The 22,762-nt window shown below is 37.4% G+C and overlaps 1 protein-coding gene across 2 annotated transcripts in view; it reads right to left on the bottom strand.

Moving 5' to 3' along the window:
- Window positions 1-2,058: 2,058 nt before the first annotated feature.
- The window catches only part of MALRD1 (MAM and LDL receptor class A domain containing 1), a 930,868-nt gene continuing 910,164 nt past the window's right edge, over window positions 2,059-22,762 (bottom strand). For both annotated transcript variants that reach the window (XM_050804020.1, XM_050804021.1), the window contains exons 39-40: window positions 6,090-6,165; window positions 2,059-2,379 (exon numbers count right to left, since the gene is read on the bottom strand). In XM_050804020.1, coding sequence (XP_050659977.1) covers window positions 2,278-2,379; window positions 6,090-6,165 — 178 coding nt within the window. In that variant the 3' untranslated portion in view covers window positions 2,059-2,277. The remainder of the gene's footprint in view (window positions 2,380-6,089; window positions 6,166-22,762) is intronic.

The raw sequence follows: 22,762 nt of genomic DNA, 5'->3' as shown, positions 1-22,762 counted from the left end.
CTGGATAAAGAAAATGTGGTACATATACACCATGGAATACTATGCAGCCATAAAAAGAACGAGTTCCTGTCCTTTGCAGGGACATGGATGAAGCTGGAAACCATCATTCTCAGCAAACTAACACAGGAACAGAAAACCAAACACAACATGTTCACACTCATAAGTGGGTGTTGAACAATAAGAACACATGAACACACGGAGGGAACATCACACACTGGGGCCTGTTGGGGGATGAGGGGCTAGGGGAAGGAGAGTGTTAGGACAAATACCTAACGCAGATGAGGGGATGAGGGGTTGATGGGTGCAGCAACTCACCATGGCACATGTATACCTATGTAACAAACCTGCATGTTCTGCACATGTATCACAGAACTTAAAGTAGAATTAAAAAAAAAAAGAAAGAAAGAAAAAAAAAGAGTATGCTCATCTCTGTTCTTTGTTGATTTTCTGTCATTAACCTGTATTTGGGGTTCCTTATATGTCACAAATTCAATATCCCTGTGAAGCAGGCCAGTTGAAGTTGTAGAATAATCTTTATTATCTTTTGTGTAAGGAACTGAATTTTCCTACATTTTTCATGTAGTAGCCTCAAGAGTTCTTTACTGAGACCATAGCTGAATTTTAATTCTATTCTTTTTAAAAGAATACTGTATGCTTAAGCAAATATGCTAAATCTATGTGGATAATATTAGCAGTTTTAAGCTAAAACAAATGCAACTTTCAAAAGCGTCTATGTCCCACAATTCCAGGATTCAGACTGAGTCAAGGACAAGAACAACACCTGCTACTACTACTGACCTTTCCTCGTTTGAATATTTCCGGAATCAAAAACGTTAGTGTCAATATGAAAGCAGCAATTAGAAAAAGATAATACAGAGCAAAACAATAATGCATTCAAAAAATTAATTTAGATAAAATTTGAGATTTACTGCAAGATGATAAATACTATTTCCCCGCCAGTCTGTACTTTTACAAAAGACACTAATAGAATAATGAAACTTACACGGCATACAACTGACTTTCTATTCTGCTTAGAAGTGTCCCAGATAATCGCGTGGTAGTGACTCCCAGCTTATTCTCCTCTTCAACCCCTTGAGGGCAAGGGCTGGGCAGATTGCTAATTCATTCTATCTAAATCCCCTGAAGTGATTGCAGGGCACATTACTAGAGAGAGGAACATTCCTTTCCTTTAGATGCTGATTGCTGCCTAATAGATATAATCCCCTTCACCTTTCCTAACTTCAATTTCATTTAAGCACGTACAGTCATCTGCTTCACAAGGTGCCTCACAGATACTCTCAGCCCCAAGGGGTATAAGCGAAGGGTTCCAGCCAATCACGGTGGGTGGCCGCATTGCCTTCGAAGTAACTGGCTCAGCCTGAGCGCCACGTCTATGCTGGCCAATAAGAAGAGTGCTGTGGCGGGAAGTGCGTGGGGGAAGGGATTTTCCTCCTGGTCAAAAGTGAAAAGCAGAAAGAAATGGGCCTCTCTGCCTCCGAACTTTACTGAGAACACAACGATGCTGCAGCTCATTGTGCTGGAGCCCTCACCTAAGCTGTAGGGGAGCTAGCCTGAGAGCACAGGCTGGGAAGTGAAACTCAGCAACCGATAAGGTCCTTACTGGGGTCATGGAAGTGTTCCAGCGACCATTCTAACAGGGGCTCCATCTCCTAATTTCCTGGTTTGTGGGGTAATGATTGTCACACGATTCAAGACATTCGCTTGGGGGCTTTTCAGTTTCTTGCAGCTACAAGCTTCTTAACTCCTAGCTTTAGCATTATTTTTATGTCTGTAGAAAAGTATTAATTATTTGAAAAAGGCAAGAATAGGAGGATAATTTATCACATTTTTTTACAACATGCTGAAACAACTTATGATTATGTTGCCTTGGATTGCTGTGATTTGTCCATTTCTACCCGTATGTATACCAAGTCAGTTCACCTGTGTTTCCAAGCTGTACGGCAAAGAAAGAGCATTTTAAAACTTCTTTGTATTCAGAATCTGAAACAAATTGATTCATCATTTAAAAAAAGATAAAATCAAAGCAAAACAAGAAACTTGATTAAGTAGTAATTTTATTAAAATATTCAGATGTTCAGTGAAGATAAGGTACTGATTCTGATTCCATATAAACATTCTCTATATTCTGTAAGAAGATTCATTCATAAATGTTATAATTACACTGGCATTTAAATCCTTTCTCTTTTTACCATTGTAGAAGATGAGTTTCTATTAGATTGTGGAGACTTCAATTTTCTAGCAACTACACATTTTGGATCAGACTTGGTCTTGATGCTGCTGTTTGAGATGATGTGACAGGGTGTCCAGGCTTCCTGATGTTGTGCCATATAATGGATTTGAGAAGGAATAGACAGAACTCTGAAGATGAAAAACACATTTGAAAGGGTAGGATTTTAGGCATTAAAATAAGAAACCTCTTTAAAGATCACGCAGAATGCAGCAAAGGTCCTAATGGATTTTCACTGGAGTAATAACTAGAACATCCTTGACTCTTCCTCCAGCACTTACAGCCCACACTGCTTGAGTTTCTGACACAAGCCTAGATTCCATGTATCCTGGGGTCCTCTGGACTTAGGCACCACTGCCTCACCTCTGGTGGGGTGGGGAAATGCAATGACCAATATTTTGACTACTTCTTTCTCTGATGCTGGTTTCACTAAGCCTTCTGTATTGAATATAGTTAGGTTAGACAAAACAAAACAAAACCAATGACTTTAAGTATACAAAGCCATTTTATGTAAGTTTAAATGCCATTTCATTTAAGTTTCCTGTAAACTATAATTATATATAATTATATAGTTTACAGGAAAACCTAAAATTTGTGAAATTCTATAGGACAAGCAGTCTGGCTTCTTCAACAAATAATGTGCAAGAAAAAAAAATAAGAGAGAAAATAGAACCTAGAGATGAAAAGAGATTTAAGAGACATATCTACCCATTTGGATACATCTACCTTCTAAAATTTCCGATTTTTAAAATACAGCAACAACAACAAAACCCCCGTAGAAAACCCTTTACATTTTAATGAGGCAATTGGGGTAGGTTGAACAGTGAGTGTTTGATGGCCTCAAGACATTCTTGTTAAATGTTTAGGTATGAGGCCGGGCGCGGTGGCTCAAGCCTGTAATCCCAGCACTTTGGGAGGCCGAGGCGGGTGGATCACGAGGTCAGGAGATCGAGATAATCCTGGCTAACATGGTGAAACCCCGTCTCTACTAAAAATACAAAAAACTAGCCGGGCGTGGTGGCGGGCGCCTGTAGTCCCAGCTACTCGGAGGCTGAGGCAGGAGAATGGTGTGAACCCGGGAGGTGGAGCTTGCAGTGAGCCGAGATCGCGCCACTGCACTCCAGCCTGGGCGACAGAGCGAGACTCCGTCTCAAAAAAAAAAAAAAAAAAAAAAAAAAAAAAAAAAAAAAAAAAAATGTTTAGGTATGATCCTGCCGTTATATTTTTAAAAGTCCTTGTCCTTTGAAGATACAACTGGAGTCTTTACGGTTGAAATTAAATGATATCTGAGATTTGTTTGAAAACCTTCTGGAGGGTGAGGAAATGGAGGGCAGTAGAGGTGAAACAGCAATGACCATGGGTTGGTGGTCCTTGAAGCTGGCTGATGGGTACATGGCAGTTGCTTACAATGAATATTGCCATGAATATTGGCATGAATTGCCAACGAATGTTGCCATGAATATTCTCTCCATTTCTGTATCAGAATGTGAGCGTTTTCTCCAAGAATTAAAAAAAAAATAGTTTGAAAGATAGATTTAGAGAAGTCTGTCTCTCTGATGATAGGGAAAGTAGACCTAGTTTGATTAATACAAAGTCATTTGCTTCTGAAACAATCGAAATCAAAATAGCCACAAAGGCCAGGAGATGTGCCAGGATTTCTTCTTTGGCCATTCATAATGAAAGGAAAACAGAAAACGAAAAAGGAATTTTTCTTTTATCAAAATAGAAAATAAACATAAGTCACTTCCGAGGTGCTCTCCAGTCATCCATTACGCCACCACACTCACATACAGTGGAAACCATCTTGAAAGTAGACTGAAAGGGGGGTCTTTGATGGAGACCCCTCCTGTGCTTGCTGAGAAGTACAGAACTGAATGCAACAGAACCCATCTCTGTAGAAAGTAAAGAATCCATAACACCTACCGAGCCACTTTTTACTTACTACAAGTTTATGAGACACTAATATAAAAAATATAAAATTTAAAATATCTCACTTTAATTCCTTATCTCAGGTGTATCTTTCAGGCAGTAAAAGTTAAACTAAGTTGAGGATAAAAAATACTAAATGTTCTGACCAGGTACAGTGGCTCATGCCTGTAATCCCAGCACTTTGGGAGGCCAAGGATGGTGGATCACCTAAGGTCAGGAGTTCGACATCAGCCTGGCCAACATGGTGAAACCCTGTCTCACTAAAAATACAAAAATTAGCCAGGCGTGGTGACAGGCACCTGTAATCCCAGGTACTCAGGAGGCTGAGGCAGGGGAATCACTTGAACCCAGGAGGTGGAGGTTGCAGTGAGTCAAGATCATGCCATGGCACTCCAGCCTGGGAGACAAGAGTGAAACTCTGTCTCAAAAAAAAATAATAATAAATTTTCTTTCTCTAGTAAAAATGAAAATATATTTATATTATACCATCCTAGTTTGTCAAAAAGATATATTACATTTGTTTTCTTAAATATGTATGTGTTTTTTATCCATGAAGTAGGTCTACCTTTTCATTTTTACTCTGTCTTACTTGTTGAATCATCTAAATTCATTTTCTCTGTGCTTTAGGAAATCGTTTACTTTCTGTTTTCATTCCTCCCAAAACAATACTAAAAGTGTGTATCATATCATTATTGATTAAAACGCAAAAATAAAATGTCAAGTGTTTTATTAGGCTTCAACCACAGCACTCAAGGCTCTTAAACTACTAGAAACCACCTGACCTGATACCTCGCTACTCATTTTCATAACCAAGAGCAAGATAAAAAACTATGACCTATTTTCATAAAGAAAAAGAATAATTAAAACTTTAGCTTTATATAACACTCACTTTATAAGGAGTGAATTTTATATAGCTCTAAAATCAAATGTAATAAAACTTTTAGAGTTCAGAAGTGGTGTGTCATAACTAAATTTACTTTATATCCAGATGAAGTCTCATAACACTTACTTAAGAAAGGAATGGGAAAAATAAAAAGAAAGGAATGAGATGTTGATCAAAGAGTGCAAAGCTTTTGTGCAAGATGAATAAATTCTGGGGATCTAATGTATGACATGTGACTATAATACTGTGTGATATACTCAAAATTTGCTAAGAGAGATCCTCAATGTTTGCAGCGCGCACACACACACACACACACACACACAGTTAACTATGTGAGGTGACAGATATTTTAAATAGTTTTGTTGTAGTAATCACTTCACAATGTATACTATAGTAAAATATAATGTATACTTTAAACATATAAAAGTTGTATTTGTCAACTATACCTAAAAATGACTTAAAAATTAAAAAAATCTAAAAAAGTAACAAGAAAGGTTTTCCTTGCCATTTTCTCCCTGCTTATACAAATAAGGGATAGCCCCAAAAAGGTCCAAGGAAGATGTAATACATTCTCACTTCTTTTTTCTCTTCTAAGTTATCAGGTAATGGCCCTCACTAGTCACTCTAAATTTAAACAGAACATAGAATGCTATCTTCTCTTTTGTTTTTGAAAATAAAATATGAAAGACATTCAATTAATAGTTACTATAAGTAACTGACTAATACTCTGTTGGTTAAACTGATATTTTCCAGATTTGTCAGCTCTTTTTGAGTATAAACAGTGACCACAATGCCATTTAACAGTGAACTGAACTTACAAGCAGACTGAAGCTGTCCTGAAATGGACAATTCTCATGGCATATTTGTAGAGACGGAAACTCCTTTCTACCCCCAACTGAAATAACTCCACTAAAATGTTTCTTTTAGTTATGACGTGGAAACATGTTCAAGCAACACTGGTTCAGTGTGTGTGTGTGTGTGTGTGTCTGCATTTGTGTGAAATGATACAGTTCACCCTTTGCCACTTACCTCTGTTTTCTCTGGGTCGCTCCAGTTCCCGTAAACTGGATTGACAAAGGCACAGTTACCACTTCCCTCGGTTTTCCTTAAAGCACACAGGCCATCAAAAAAATTAAAAAATAAAAAGTATTCACATTTACCATAGTACATTTTCAGGTTATTGTTTGTTAGAAACTTTTGAGACACGTTGTCTAGCCAGCACACTTATTTCCATGAATGTATTACCATGAGTAAAGTTAGCTTGTTTTTTATTTTTTTTTTTTGCAGGACACCAAGGCAACCACATTCATGAAAGCAAATGTAATTTGAACTCTGAGTATTTAGATCCAAATGAACCCAGGCAAGTAAAAGAAATGGCAAAAGTTAGTAGTCTGAATGTTGATTTCTTAAACTATTACTCAGTGCAAAGCGTCCAACATTAGAAAGAACAATGTAATATGAAGCTGTACTAGTGATAAAGAAAGGTCATCTTGAAGTCCTTGACACTGCAAAGTGCCAAACCACTACATCCTGAAGACTGTTTTCCATGACAATATCTGTCATAAAGATCTGTAGCACATGAGTCATAGTCCTTAACATTTTCATCAGCAAAGTTAAGTACAAGTGTTCTGAAAAGTTCTTTAGGGTAGTGTTTCATGAAAATCAAAAACAGCAAGCCCTTGGTAATATCCCATATCAGACTAGATGTGCATAATTCACTATAATTAACTGGGTTCCATATGATTATTTTCCTTTTATACTTAAGAATTAATAGACTTATTAGAAGACACACAGCCCTGGACTACTTGGTGACAACTGATGAAGAAAAAATGTCCATCATAGGAACAACAAAAAATAACCAAAAACTAAATACACACACACACAAACACACACACGAAAGGATCCTATACCTGCCTGTGTATACGTGCACACACACACACACACACAAAATGGAGAATGGAAGACCAATTCCAGGATGATTTTTTTAAGGGTTTAATGACAAGAGTAACAAGTATATAATGTATGATAACTGTATAATACAATGTATAATGTATGTATAATATATATTTCTTACCTAATCAGGACATAGTGAAAATTAATGTTTGTCAGTAATATAATTCTAAGTCCCAAAATAAAATGTACTAAAAAGGAGGCTCTTACTGATTGGATTTCTAAAAACAAACTGCCATAGGCATAACTGCCTATTATCATCTACCAAACCACATGGTCCTTTTCAAAGAAACTGCAACATCAGTGAGCCTAACAGTCTAATCTGGCTAATTATGTTTGGTTGGCAATATATTTTCCCTGTGGATTCAGTGTCTTTTAAGCTTCCTGATCTCCACTGGCTTAAATATACAATAGATTAAATGTTTCACCCTCACTGCGGGTACATTTTGCTTATTGATGAATCGGGCCATTTGCATCTATTTTGTGGGTTATTCTTGAAAAAAGTCTGAACTGAGGCAACAAATATCTGTTAATTCCTTAAGCACTAATTGAATGCTTATTAGTTGCTCTGATTAATTTGAATAAGTTGTGTTTGACTCTTTGCCTTTACTTTGTTCAAGACTAGTATACGTTAAATTCTTGGAGTAGTAATCTTAGTACACAGCAGGGTTAGTGCATGAGCTGAGCCAGGGATGATCTTAGAGTTGAGACTGGGTAGGGAGTGAAATATAGTTTTGAAATGTATCAAAATACCAAAGCAGGAAAAATTGGACATGGAAGTAGGGATGATCAAAACAAAATAGAAATTAGGAACCAAGTAAAGATAAGACAGCCGCTGACACCAAGAGCTCAGAAAATTAATAGAGGCTGAAATCAGGCATGAAATCAGGAAGCAGGAGGAAACCCAAACCACAGGGCTAGACAGGACAGATGGCCAAAGGCCGAGCATGCAACCAGGAGCTGAAGGGACCAGCTTGGCCATCAGTCACAAGGATGTGAGGCAGAAGCAACACAAAAGATCTTGATATGAAGCAATTATTTTTGGCCTTAAACTGCTGGGACTCCAGATGACCCAGACCATGGTTGGCAGGCAGAAGCCAGGTAAATTTATGTAATTCTCAGCCCTCTTAATTCAATTATTGAAGCTGCTTGTCTTCTGAAAGGGTTTTAAGTCTGAAATAATTTTCCATTAAAATGAAAAAACAGCATTTGAAGGTGTCTGGCCTTCAAGATTTGGGTAACTGGCCGGGCGCGGTGGCTCACGCCTGTAATCCCAGCACTTTGGGAGGCCGAGGCGGGCGGATCACAAGGTCAGGAGATCGAGACCACGGTGAAACCCCGTCTCTACTAAAAATACAAAAAAAAAAAAAAAAAATTAGCCGGGCGCGGTGGCGGGCGCCTGTAGTCCCAGCTACTCAGGAGGCTGAGGCAGGAGAATGGCGTAAACCCAGGAGGCGGAGCTTGCAGTGAGCCGAGATCGCGCCACTGCACTCCAGCCTGGGTGACAGAGCGAGACTCCGTCTCAAAAAAAAAAAAAAAAAAAAAAAAAAAAAAAACAAACAAAAAAAAAAAAAACAAGATTTGGGTAACTACAAAGAAGGAAGATATTTAAGAGTAAGGATGTGGAGTTGTAATAAAAGAAGAAAGGGTTTCAGTGTGAGTATTGGGAGGTGAGCAATGGCAAATCCTTCCTACTGCAACTTTTGTTTTTTAGTAGTCTCAAATTGCTTTTATTTTTCCCAGATCGAAGATATATCTCCCATTCTTGAAAATCCCTGGATAATTAGACTTACATTTTAATGTCTTTCCTATTTATTTATAAGGTAAACTATTATACACACCGTCCACAGATTCTTCCATGAAGGAAATTGCTAATGTCACTCTACATATTTACTATTTCAAGTTCAATACTATGATTTTCCATCTTCATCACCTATGCCAATTTGATATTCAAATACAGGCAATTTTAGTTAGAATGGTGGATCCTTACATGAGGGAAATAAAATGTTTGTTTCATTATAAAGTTTTTGGCCAGTTCTGAAACTCAATGGTGTAATGAAGAGTCTTCATCAGGCCAAAAAAAAAAAAAAAAAAAAAAAAAAATGCAATGTTTGACTTACTGTATTTGTCAATATGCTGGTAGCTCTTAAGGAGGAGTTGATTTTTTTTTCCCCCCTACCAATGAATAAGTGAGTTGTAAGAATTGAGGTTCTAAAGAATATAACCACCTCTAGGAATAATGATGATAAAGGAATTGACTTAGAAATTTTGAGTAGAGGAAAGGAAGTTGCATGGATCATATAAGTTTTTCTCCCTTGACTTATCATGCATTCACATAAATTAAGTTTATCTTAGATCCATTATGTGCAGATACCGTGCGAAGTGGAATTCTGAATGTGCGACAAGAGACATATGTCAGTGCAAAACTAAGATAATTCTGATGGCAATTTCCAATTTTAATTTAGTGAGCATATTTATAGTTCTAATGCAATTCACTTATTAACTGACAACATTGTTTTAGTGTTGATAAAAGCATGGAAGTGTTTATAATAGTCTGAAATTATTACAAATGGGAAGGAAGAAAAGAAGAATAAAACAAAGACCAATCTATGTTACATCCAATACCAATAAACATGACTTTGAGGGGAATGTTTTACATTTTTATTTTTAACAGCTTTATGGAGCTATAAATCACATGCCATACAATTCACAAACTTAAAGATACAATTCAATGTTTTCAGTAATGTTACTTTTATTAATTTCTAATTAAGAGTGGTAACCTATATATCACATAAAATTTGCCATTTTAACCATTTCGAGTATACAACTCAATGCCATTAATTCCATTCACAGTGTTGTGCTACCATTACTACTATTTCCAAAATGTTTTTATCACTCTGAACTGAAACTCCATGGCCGGTAAGCATTAACACCTCATTCCCGTCCAACCAGTCCCAGGTAAACTCTGATCTACCTTCTGTCTTTATGAGACACTAGGTACCTCATCTAAGTGGAATCATACAGTATTTGTCCTTTTATGTTTGGCTTATTTCACTTAGCATAATGTTTTCAAGATTCATCCATATTGTAGCATGTATCAGAACTTTAATCATTTTTATTGCTGAATAATATTCCATTGGATGTATATGCCACATTTTGTTTATTCATTCATCTGTTGATGGAAATTTGGGTAGTTTCCATCTTTTGGCTACTGTGACTAGTGCTATGGTGAACATTGCTGTATGAATATCTGCTTAAGTCTCTATTTTGATTCTTCGAGGTGTATAACTAGGAGTTGAATTGATGGAACACTTGGTAATTCTTTTTTAACTTTCAAGGAACTACCAACTGTTGATAGTGCTGCACCATTTTACATTCCCACCAACAATGTGAGGGTTTCTATTTCTCCTCATCCTCATTAACACTTGTTATTTTCAGTTTTTAAATTATTATTATTATTGCTATCTCAGTGGAAGTGAATGGTATCTAACTGTGGTACTGATTTTCATTTCCCTAATGACTAGTGATGTTGAACATCTTTTTATGTGCTTATTGACTATATGTAATCTTCTTTGAAAAAATGACTATTCTAGTCCTTTGCCCATTTTGAAATTGGGTTGTCTTTTTGTTCTTAAGTTGTATGGATTTTTATATATTCTGGATATTAAACTTTTATCAGTTACATAATTTTGAATATTTTCTACCATTTTGCAGATTGTTTTTTCACTCTCTTGATAATGTCTTTTGTTGCACAAAAGGTTTTGATTTTGATAAAGTCCAATTTACTTATTTATTTTTTGTTGTTGCTTGTGCTTTTGGTGTCATATTTAAGAAAGAATCAATTTCCAGATCCAAGATCATGAAGATTTACCACTATGTTTTCTTTTAAATGCGTTATGGCTTTAGCTCTTACATGTAGCTCTTTGATCCATTTTGAGCTAATTTCTGTATGTGGTGTGAAGTAGGGGTTCCATCTGCATTCTTTTGCATGTCAAAATCCAGTTGTCCCAATGTCATCTATTGAAGAGACTATTTGTTCCCCATTGGATGGACTTGGCATCTTTGTCAAACATTGATCATGATAGATGTATGGGTTTATATTTGAATTTACAATTCAATTCATATCAATTCAATTCAGTTGATCTATATGTATGTTCTCATGCTTCATGCCAATACCACACAATTTTGTTTACTGTATTTTTGTAGTAAATTTTGAAATTAGGAAGTTTGAGTTCTCCAACATTGTTTTGGCTATCTGGTACCCTTGCAATTTATAAATTTGAGAAGAGGTTTTTCATTTTTGCAAAAATGGCTGTTGGAATTTTCTATAGAGATTGCCTTGAATATGTAGGTTGCTGTATTAGTCTGTTCTCATGCTGCTGTGAAGAAATACCTGAGCCTGGGTAATTTATAAAGGAAAGAGGTTTAATTGACTCACAGTTCCACAGGGCTGGGGAGGCCTCAGGTAACTTACAATCATGGCAGAAGGGGAAGCAAACATGCCCTTCTTCACACAGTGGCAGCAAGAAGTGCAGAGCAAAAGGGGGAAAAGCCTCTGATAAAGCCATCAGACTTTGTGACAACTTACTCACTATCATGAGAACAGCAGCATGAGGGTAAGCACCCCCATGATTAAATTACCTCCCACTAGGCCCCTCTCACGACTTGTGGGGATTATGGAAACTAGAATTCAAGATGAGATTTGGGTGGGGACACGGAGCCAAACCATATCAGTTGCTTTAGTTAGTATTAACATCTTGACAATATTGTCTTCCTTTCTATGAACTTAGTGTGTCTTTCCATTTAGTTAGGTCTTATTTAATTTCTTTCAATAATGCTTTGTGATCTTAAGTGTATAAATCTTTCACCTCACTGGTTAAATTTATTCCCAGGTATTTTATTCTTTTAGATGCTATTATCAATAGAACTGCCTTCAAGATTTCCTTTTCTGATTGTTCATTGCTAGTATGTAGCAATACAACTGATTTTTGAGTGTTGTTTTAATACCTTGTAACTTCTCTGAATTTGTTTATTTGCTCTAGTAGCTGTCTTGTGGATTCTTTGGGATTTCTTATATGTAGAATCATGCCATTTGTGAATACTGAATTTTACATCTTCTTTTCCAATTTGAATGCCTTTTACTTCCTTTTTTTCCCAGTTCCTCTGGCAAAAGTTTATTTTTGATAACCACATTTATCCCTAGCTAAGTGGGGCTATAAAACTTCCTTAATATAAACAATTTTAAAACTAGTGTATAGGAAAATTATTATGGCAATGTTTGGACAGTTTCAGGGTAGAATCTGATTGCCACTTAAAGTGAACATCTTTAGACTAGCTAAGTGAATAAACCTTTATCTGGGTTGAAAGGAAACAAAGGTGACAGTGAGACTAGCTGTCACTCCAAATGCTGACGTGTCTAGGACAGAGTGACAGCACAATGTTCCTGCTGAGAGGCCTGTTCTTCAAAATGAACATCCTTTTACACACGTTGCAAGTTTGTTAATTTTTAACATACACTTTTATAATTTGTTTTACTGAGTATTTTCACTTTATTTACTAAATTGATTGCCATTTTTGGTGATAAATGAGTGATTTAATTTCTTTATGTTAACTACAGACATGTGTTTGTTTTTGTTTTTGATTTTCCCCCTAATTTACGAGTAAATCACTTGATGTGTCTGTAAAACTGCTCCTGCTGCTTAGTGAAATTCACCAAACACCAAGTTTCCACTACCATCTCATGGGAGTAACACTGTGACAATATGTTCATATTTAAAATTAGGTTTAGAAAATATTCAAAGAAAAATGAGCTCAAAACTTTAACTTTTTTTTATTTTTTATTTTTAGAGACAGAGTCTCACTCTGTTGCCCAGGCTTGTATACAGTGGTGTGATCATAGCTCATTGCAGCCTTGAACTCCTGGGCCCAAGTGATCCTCCGGCCTCAGCCTCCTGAGTTGCTGGGACTATAGGTGCATGCCAACACACCTGGCTAATTTTTTAATTTTTTTGTAGAGATGGGGTCTTGCTATATTGTCCAGTCTGGTCTTGAACTCAAAATTCCTGACTTCAAGCAATGCTCTTGTCTTGGTCTCCTAATGCACTGGGATTAGGGTGTGAGCCACTGTGCCTGACATGAGCTCAAAATGTTAGCACAGATTTTTTAAGTGAAAGGGAATACCATTTGTGAGGGTCATGGATGATTGTTTCCGTCATATCTTGGTGGATTGTGCTATAAAACTTCAGTGTCGAAACCTGTCCACGTGAAAGTATGAAGAATCATACTGACTGAAATTAGGATAATTACAATGCAGGTGTCAAACGATGTTAATGGATAAACAAAATAATTTATCTATCAAAAGGTATTTTCCCTGTATTTCTTGTGAGGAAGCGTTGGTCCTCATGCTTCCATGAGGGAAATGATTTCTAAACATTGTTTGTAAGATGTCAGACAATATCCTAAAATCCGAGACACAATTGTCATGAGTTAAGTGCCTGAAAGGAATTGATGCTCTCCAATGTGGTAACTTACTCCTTCAGATGGTGGAAAGAGAATTTCTTAATGTTACTTATCATTTTTCTTATTTACTTATCGACATTCACCCAACATGTCTAGGACACATACTATGTGCCAAACGTTGCACTGGGTCCTAGACTTACAAAGTTGATTAGTATACGGCTCCTACCTCTAGAGCTTTTCAGAGGGTGGCAACTGCTGGTTTCTGTCCTTAGATGAAATGCCATGTTTATAAAGTGCTTATCACAAGTAGGTGCCTACCGATAGTTGAGTGCCATTCTCTTCAACTTCTTTCCTTATGCTTTCCTCCTTTTGTCATTTACATCTTCTTTTAAACTTCCTACTTCTTTCTCCTGACCCCCAAATTTGTGAAATGAAAGGACATTGGTATAAAGAACAATAATAAGGAGGTGTCAAAATTAATAATCACGGTACTACTTTGAACTTTTTCCACCTTTTTTTTTTTTTTTTTTTTTAGAGACATGGTCTTGCTCTGTCACTTAGGCCATAATACAGTGGCATGATCCTAGCCCACAGCAGCCTCCAACTCCTGGGCTCAAGAGATCCTCCTGCCTCAGCCTCCTGACTAGCTGGGACTACAGGAATGTGCTATCACACCCAGCTAATTTTTTAATTTTTTGTAGAGATGACATCTCACTATGTTGCCCAGGCTAGTCTTGAACTTCTAGTTTCAAGCAATCATCCCACCTCAGCCTCTGAAGGTGCTGGGATTACAGGTGTGAGCCACCATGCCTAGCATTACTTTTAATTTAAATAAAATAGATTTATTAATTTAGAGCCTGGCAAGAACCTTTGCAATCATCTTGTCTCTGTCTTCTATTACAGATGAAGCAACTGAGATTCTCCCCCAACTAGACTCTAAGTCCTCTGAGGGATAAGGAACATGTCTGGTTTCCTCATCTCTCTGTCACAGCACCTTGTGAAGGCCTGGGAGACAGTAGGAATCAACTGAGTGTTTGTAGAAAGAATGATGATAATTATCTATGGTCTAAAGGTTTAGTGATGAAATGAAGCCCACTAACTTCTCTCTGCTTATTTCCACCCTCAATGATATATTTCCTCAACCCCCACGGAGGAAAGACAATTCATTTTTTACTATTGTTCAATAGAGCCATGTTTGTATGTAGCTTCCTGTTCTGCTTAGCCCAAGACAGTAAGTGGGTCAGGAGTACCCTCTGCCCTCTGTTTTTGTTTTGTTTTGTTTTGTTTTTCTTTTTCCATTCCTTTTTCACCTGCTTAAGTGGCAGCCCAGAGTAGCTTGGAGGCTTCCCTGAAGATGAGCAGAGTACAGTAGATTAGGCATGGCCTTTCTATTTATTTCTACTATGGAGAAAATGAAAAAGTTATATGGCTGGAAAGAAAAATCACCTGAGTACTAATTTGTTATTTTACAATATTTGAAAAATAAAGGCCTGTGTTCCTCCTATGTATTTCTTTTAAACAATGAGGGGTATGGAACATCTATGCATAAACATCAAGGTCTTCAAGTGAATTTTCAGGCTGTGAAGAGTTTGATTTGTTACTACTAGGGAGAGATGTTTCCTAACCATAAAAATGCATGTGACTTTTTTTTAAAGGCTGCATCTAAATTATGTAAGACAATAATTTCACTAGTGGAAATAGAATTCATTTATTCTGGAGTCATGCCTATTACATTTTATTTCGTTTAGTGTAATTAATGGTGAATCTGAGTTGTCCCAGGGAAGTAAATCTTAATTCTCCTCTTCCTACTTCCACCTCTCTCATTTTAAAGTCTTCAATTAGTTTTCCCCAAATGTTTCGAGTCTTAAGATTTAAGGAATTTGAAGCCTTTCCCAACGATCTAATCTTCCAGATAAAAGGAAAATACAATACAGCATTCCAATCAAAATAAAATATTCCTGGGTTTGTTTTTAATTATGCCTATTTTTAATGTTCATTAAATATATTTCCCACTGCCAAGAAGAGATCTTTTCAGAAATGTTTGTTTCTTAACCAGGGTACTGTTTTCTTCTTCTTCTTCTTCTTCTTTTTTTTTTTTTTTTAACTTTGTCTCATCCTAAAAATCAATGAGCAATGTTCTTTAATTTTTTTTCTTCCCTGGCTTTATAACCTAAGGAAATAGGTTTTGTGGTTTGTTTACTTGTTCATTTTTCACTTGCAGTAATCATGAGAGATTGGTGCCCTGTGTTTCCAATGTAACGCTCGGTCTCAAATGATTCAATGTATCATCTTTCTTTTCTCAAAACCTTAAAGTGTTATTTTACACCTGCTCTCTGATCATTTACAGTCCATTTTTTAGCCTGTTTGAATAGAATGGTTTTTTTCAAGGAAAGTAATCATAAATTTTAATTTTAGGCACTATTTTGTCCTTTTTGTAATAAAGACTGATTTATAGCATTTTACAAAAACAATAGCACAGTAAAACAACAGAAAACAGATAAGAAGTAGGTAGGAAGTTGGAGAAAGGGAATCTGAGAACAGGAAAATAGAATTGAGGCAAAGGTAACAAGATGGACAGTTCATGAAATGGCTATCATCGGAGTATGTATATTTATTAGAGGCAGGACGCAACTTAAACTTTAAGATTCTAGAAATCAAATTTAAGCAGGACAATCAATTACGCAGGCTATAATTTCAAAAAGAAACAAACCAGATACTTAGAAGCACTTTTTCTCTAACTCAAGAGATAAAGTATTTATTGTGTGGATCCTGTTACTGCAATCTAATGTTACAAAGTAACACGTCCCTAACCATGTTATTTTAGGAAAATCAGCAAAGGGTTACACTAGGTTGTTTCAACGAATACTTTTCAAACATCAAGCTGAAACGATGCCAAGATGTGCTTCAGTAAAAGCTACCCAGAAAGTGTTGGCAAGGAGGGAGGGGAGATTTTATGGAGATCTTGAAGCACAACAATGCCTTAGAGAATTTGATTTTGGGGGCATTTTCATATATTCATGTTTATAATAAAAAAGTCAACACCAAGCTTATAATTTATAGTGCATCATTGCAGTGTAACACATTAGATCTGTTATAGAAGTCTACAGGTAGAAAAATGACTTTGTGCACAAAGTCATAAGGTAATAGAAGAAATAAGTTGAGTCTATGAAGTCAACCTATTCTCATTGAGTGTACACTCCCATAAAATACGATGTTATCTGACTACTGCTGAGAGAGAGAGAGAGAGACAGAGAGAAAGAGAGAGAGAGAAATTAGAATGTAAATAGCAAACTATCTAATGGTCTCTATTCCTGTCAAATGATGATTTTTTTTTTTTTTTAATAAACAATCTGGAGGAAAAGAAAGAAAGAAAAGAAGCCAATTTGAAAAAGCAACGATACATTAAGGGGAAATGTCTATGAGCTCACATTTTCATTCCAACTCCTTGTTCATTTCAGGAACAAACCGAACCAAATGTTTGGGTGAAAAAGTTCCGAAAGAACTGGGTTTGCAAACACAACCAGGAATGCCACAAAAGGCAGAGGAAAAGATTAATCACCCGGGGTCACAAAACCAAACAATTGGAACACCAAGTTTTGCTAAACTCATTCACATGATACAGCAGCTGCTTTATTTTTCTTCCACTCTTTTCGGGCAGGAAATAAATATGCTGACCACAAAACCGTCACTGTTTAAGCAGTCTTGCTGTGGCAGAGCATTTTAATGGGAACATGCCCAGGAATATGGAGGCAATTAGTAGGAATAAAGCTGACCCAGGTTTCTGTAATTTAACCTTAAAGAAAACCCAGGCTGCCAATGGGAGCTCCGTCTTCACTCCACTTCTCAAGTGCAGTGTTAGCAAATTCACAACCACCTAATAGAAACCAGATGCCTAGCAGGAAAGTTCCTTTGGAAATATATTTGATAGTGTATATATATTTTATATATATGTATATATTTTTGGACAGTGTCTTGCTCTGCTGCCCAGGTTGGAGTGCAGTCGTGGGATCACAGTTTGACCTCCTGGACTCAGGCAATCCTCCCTCCTCAGCCTCTTGGGTAGCTAGCACTACAGCCATGTACCACCATGACCAGCTAATTTTTTGTTTGTTTGTTTTGCCGAGATGAGCTTTTGCCGTGTTGCCTTGAGCTCCCGGACTCAAGCAATCCTCCTGCCTCGGCCTCACAAAGTGCAGGGATTACAGGCCTTAGACACAATGCCTGCCCTAACAGCACGTTTAAAAAATATGTCTTGACCTAGTAAAATTATTGGAGTCAGTCTTTAGGTAATAATTACAGAGAAAGACAAAAATGCATATAGAAAAAGGTTTATCACAAATTATCAATAATAATGAAAAATTAGATGCAAGCTCAATGTCTAATAGGAGAATGGTTAAATGACGATCCATGTACTTGACACATCAACCTTTTCAAGTCATACTTTAAAGAATATTTAGTGGTATAGGGCTATGATATGGTTTGGATATTTGTCCCCTTCAAATCTCATGATGAAATGCGATCCCTAATGTTGGAGGTAGAGCCTGGTGGGACCTGAGTGGATCATGGGGGCAGATCCCTCAGGAAAGGCTTAGCGCCACATCCCCTTGGTGATGAGTGAGTTCTTGCTCTGAGTTCATGCGATTTGGTTGTGTAAAAGTGTGTGGGGCCTCCTTCCAGTCTCTTTTGCTCTTGCTCTTGCCACATGATGTGCTTGCTCCTGCTTCACCTTTTGCCATTAGTAAAAAAGCTCCCTGATTCCTCCCCAAGAGCTGAGTAGATGCTGGCACCAAGCTTCTTATACAGCTTGCAGAATTGTGAGTCAATTAAACCCCTTTTCTTTATAAATTATCCAGCCTCAGCTTCAAGTATTTCTATTTCTCCTTCTTTCTTCCTTCTTTCTTAAATAATTGATGAGGTTTTGTTTGTTTGTTTGTTTGCTATATTGCAGAATGAAATGGGTCAACAACTGACATACTGCATAAATCAGTGAACCAATATTTTCTAAATGTAACATGCATGATACTACAAAATCACACATAGGTAAGTGATCCATTCAAAGTGAAAAATAGACCAGTGAATTTTTAATGTAACAGTTCAAAAATTCTATGGATGTGGTTTTAGATTCTGCATTACAACTGCATTTGAAGAAACTACCCCATGTAAAGTTTTGGTGTAATAGAAAAGTATCAATAATTATCTCAAAAGCTAGTAAAATACACCTTCTGTATTTTTCCATTCTTGCATTGCTATGATGAAATACCTGAGACTGGGTAATTTATAAGAGATGAGGTTTAATTGGCTCACAGTTCTGCAGGCTGTACAGGAAGCATAGTGGCTTCTGTTTCTGGGGATGACTAAGGAAATATACAGTCAGGTGGAAGCAAGCATGTCTCACATGGCTGGGGCAGGAGCAAGAGAGAGTGGGGGCAGGTGCCACACAGTTTTAAACAACCAGATCTCACAACAACTCACTCACTATCAGTAGAACAGCACTGGGGGGATGGTGCTAACCCATTAATGAAAACTCTGCCCCCATGATTCAATCACCTCCCACCAGGCCCCATCTCCAACAATGGGGATTATAATTTGAGCTGAAGTTTGGTGGGGACACAGATCCAAACCATATCACTTCCTTTTTAAAAATACGTATCTGTGTGAGGTTGAATGTGGTTCATATATTTCAACAAATCAAGATAATGGCTTTAATGCAGAAGTGGATATAAGAATCCCACACTAGCTCTCACGAAAGGTTTGTTTTAGTTGGAGTAGTGATATGATTTGGATGTCTTGTCCCCTTCAAATCTCATGTTGAAATGTGAGCTCCAGTGTTGGACAGTGGGCCTACTGGGAGGTTTGGGCCATGGGGGCAGATCCCCCGTGAAGGGCTGCTTAGTGTTACCCTTGCAGTAATGAGTTCTCACTCTATGAATTCATGAGAGATCTAGTTGTTTACAAGAGCATGGCACCTCCTCCCTCTCTCTCGATCACCCTTGTCATGTGATGCGCCAGTTTCCCCTTTGCCTTCTGCCATGATTGTAAGTTTCCTGAGGCCTCACCATAAGCAGATGCTGGCATCATGCTGTTTGTACAGCTTGTGGAACCGTCAACCAAATAAACCTCTTTTCTTTATAAATTACCCACCCTCAGGTATTTCTTTATAGCAATGCAAATGGACTAATACAAGTAGCTTTGTTCTACTAAGCACTGCGGGTTCAAATATGAATAAATACTTATTTATTTGGCTAACATATACTTTTCCTTTGATAAATTTTTGCTAGTTACCTGTTGTGGAAATATTTTTTTCTCTCTCTTTCTTCAACAAATGTGATATCCCAAAGCCCCACAGTTGCTAAAGGTCACTTTTAAATAGAATGTTATATTTCTCATATATATATATATATATGAATGTTACATTTCATATATATATGAATGTTACATTTCATATATATGTATATATACACCATATACTTTAAATATACAAATATGTTTTCATAATAGGTTATAATGGATATCTTGTCACTTAAAAAGCTATTAATAAATATAATTGTATATATTTCTTAGTTTAATTTCATATATGGTAAGTCTTGATAGGTATAAACCACCTTAAGAAAACTCTTTGGGGTCTTCAATAAGTTTTAAAGGTGTGATGGTATGTTTAGACCAAAATGTTTGAGAATGGTCAGTATAGCGAAATAAGGAGAAATAAATTTCACAGCAATTTCAATTTTAAGAGGAAAGAGTGCATGTACATATTTATACATTGATAAAAGTTCAAAAGAAGATACATCAAAATGTTAACAGTATGTAACTCTGGGTGATGAGATTAACCAACATTTTAAATTCTTTTAAACCCATGTAGTTGGATTTCCCAAGTTCTATTTATGTGTCAGTTGTGCATTGGAATCTCAGGGTAGGGGTGATAGTTTCACAATTTGGAAAGATCACAAGATGTGTCCCCAACTTGAGCTCCCCACCTCCACCCTGCCCACACACCTTGTAGGACATTTGCCTAAATAAAAGATGAGATCTGCACGCCTCATGATTTTCACGTTCCCTGTTTTGCTGATTCCCCTCTTTTATCATCTCTTCTCAAGCTACATCCTAGCCCTGCAGTACTACTCACCACTTTTTGGATGTGTCACATTGATACGGCAGGGGGACAGGGAAGAGCTGGGTAGAGAAGGGCAGGTCCCTGGCGAGGGCTCCACCCCCAGGACTGTGCCAACAGACCTAGGTGAGGACAGGCATTTCTGTGTTCTTGCCCAAATGTTGCATTTCCCAGACCATCCTGGCCTGCCAAGCCCCCATCCTGTGCCTATAAAAACCCCGAGACCCTAGCGGGCAGACATACAAGCAGCTGGATGTCGAGAGGAACACACTGGTGAAAGAATACCCAAACAGACGTCAGTCAGCAGAAGCCGGTAGACACTGGCAGGCCGACCAGCAGAACGAGGCGGAGTTTGGCCGGGGTGGTTGGAGGGGAGCCCGGCCACTGGGCAGCCTTACTCCAGGGGAAAACCACCTTCCCAATCCATTCCCTTCTGGTTCCATCATCTGAGAGCTACCACCACTCAATAAAAACACTTGCACCCATCCTCCAAGCCCAAGTGTGACCCGATTTTTTCCAGTACACCAAAGCAAGAATCCAGGAAACAGAAAGCCCTCTGTCTTTGCCATAAGGCAGAGGGTCTAATTGAGCTGGATAACACAAGCCGCCTACAGACAGCTAAACTGAAAGAGCATACTGTAACACACGCCCACTGGGGCGCTGTAAAAACTCAACCCCAGACACTGCTGTGGGGTCGGATCCCCACAACTTGCCTGTCTGCATGCTCCCCCTAGAGGTTTGAGCAGCAGGGCACCGACGGAGCGAGCCCCACACACCCATTGTACGCTCTGCAAGAGGGATAAGGGGACTTTTCCCACTTCAACATTTTTCTTAACTCTTGCATTTGCTTTTGAATGCCTTTCTCATTGGCCAGAACCTTTGCCAACTCTGGAGTCAGACTGACCACTTCTCTGCATGCCACTGTGCATTGTGCATTTTACCATGATGACGAGTAGTACTTTCTCTCCTTGCAATAAAATATTTTTCCAACTAGATTGCTCTATATGCAAACTCACTCTACTTTCCTTATTATATTCTCTTAGACATATAATCTCTTGGGTTGAAAATGAATTGCAATACCACTGTCTTTGTGATTGCCCTTAGCAACCACCTAACAACTTGCTTCTTAAATATTTTTCAGACAATTAAAATTTGACAACCTATGTAAGAATCTGTCCAGAAAAATGGACTTAGTGGCATCAATTTATTTACATTCATGTCTCTTGAAGATTAACTTCCCATGGGCGGAGCCAAAGTCTTTATTTTCCCAGCTTGCTTAGGAAACATTATTTGAGCTCCAACTATATGCCTTATCCCCTACCACAGAGCTACTCAGAGTGTGGTTTATGTATGGTTTTGGTCTTATCTGGATATGGTTCCAGGATCAGATAAGTATAAGAATGGAGAATATATGTTTAGAAACATTCATAGCAATTTGACAGAGTAATTTTATGTCTGTTGATGATAAGAATAAGAAAGTTGGACTAGTATTTTTTGTCTTTTTATTTCCTGTTTCTTTTTTTGTGTGTGGTTTTAAGGACTGGAGAGTTTAACAGGCAAGAAAGAAGGAAGAAGGCAGAGACAGAGGGAGGGGGGCTCCTCCAAAGCCAAAAGAGGAGAGCCCCTCTTTATTTCTTTTTTCTAAGAATTCTTTTTTATTATATTTTACAAAACATTGGTATATAATGGATTGGAAACAAAAACAAAAACAGAGCTGTTCCTTCAACACACATCATTTGAGTGGCTCTGTTCTATTGACACGGACATGAGTAAATATTGACTTACCTGGTTGACTTCTTTTTTTCATTCAACTTGGTTTTGCTAGCTATCTCTTTGAAAAATATTCTTTTATCTTCCTTTCCCCTTATGAATGTGATATCTCCAAGTTTCCACGGTTGGAAAGGTCCAGGTACTGTCTAACCTTCTCTGACCAGAAGGAAATATTTTTTCCTTACAAATTACTCTATGTGAAAACTCACTATAATTTTCTTATTGGATTATTTTAGACACATAATCTGTTTAATTGAAAACTAATTCAATGTTGAAGTTAATTATCAGCTTTCATGATTTCCCTTAGCAATCACTGAGCAGCTTCCTTTTTCCTAAATATTTTTAGACAATTTAAACTTAATAGCCTTATGTAAGAATCTGTCTAGAAAAATGATCTTATTTTATTATGACTCCT

Source organism: Macaca thibetana, chromosome 9 (assembly GCF_024542745.1).
Source record: "Macaca thibetana thibetana isolate TM-01 chromosome 9, ASM2454274v1, whole genome shotgun sequence".
Classification (NCBI taxonomy): Eukaryota; Metazoa; Chordata; class Mammalia; order Primates; family Cercopithecidae; genus Macaca; species Macaca thibetana.
Note: the sequence above shows the minus strand (reverse complement) of the source record. Positions and strands in the feature narration are given on the sequence as shown.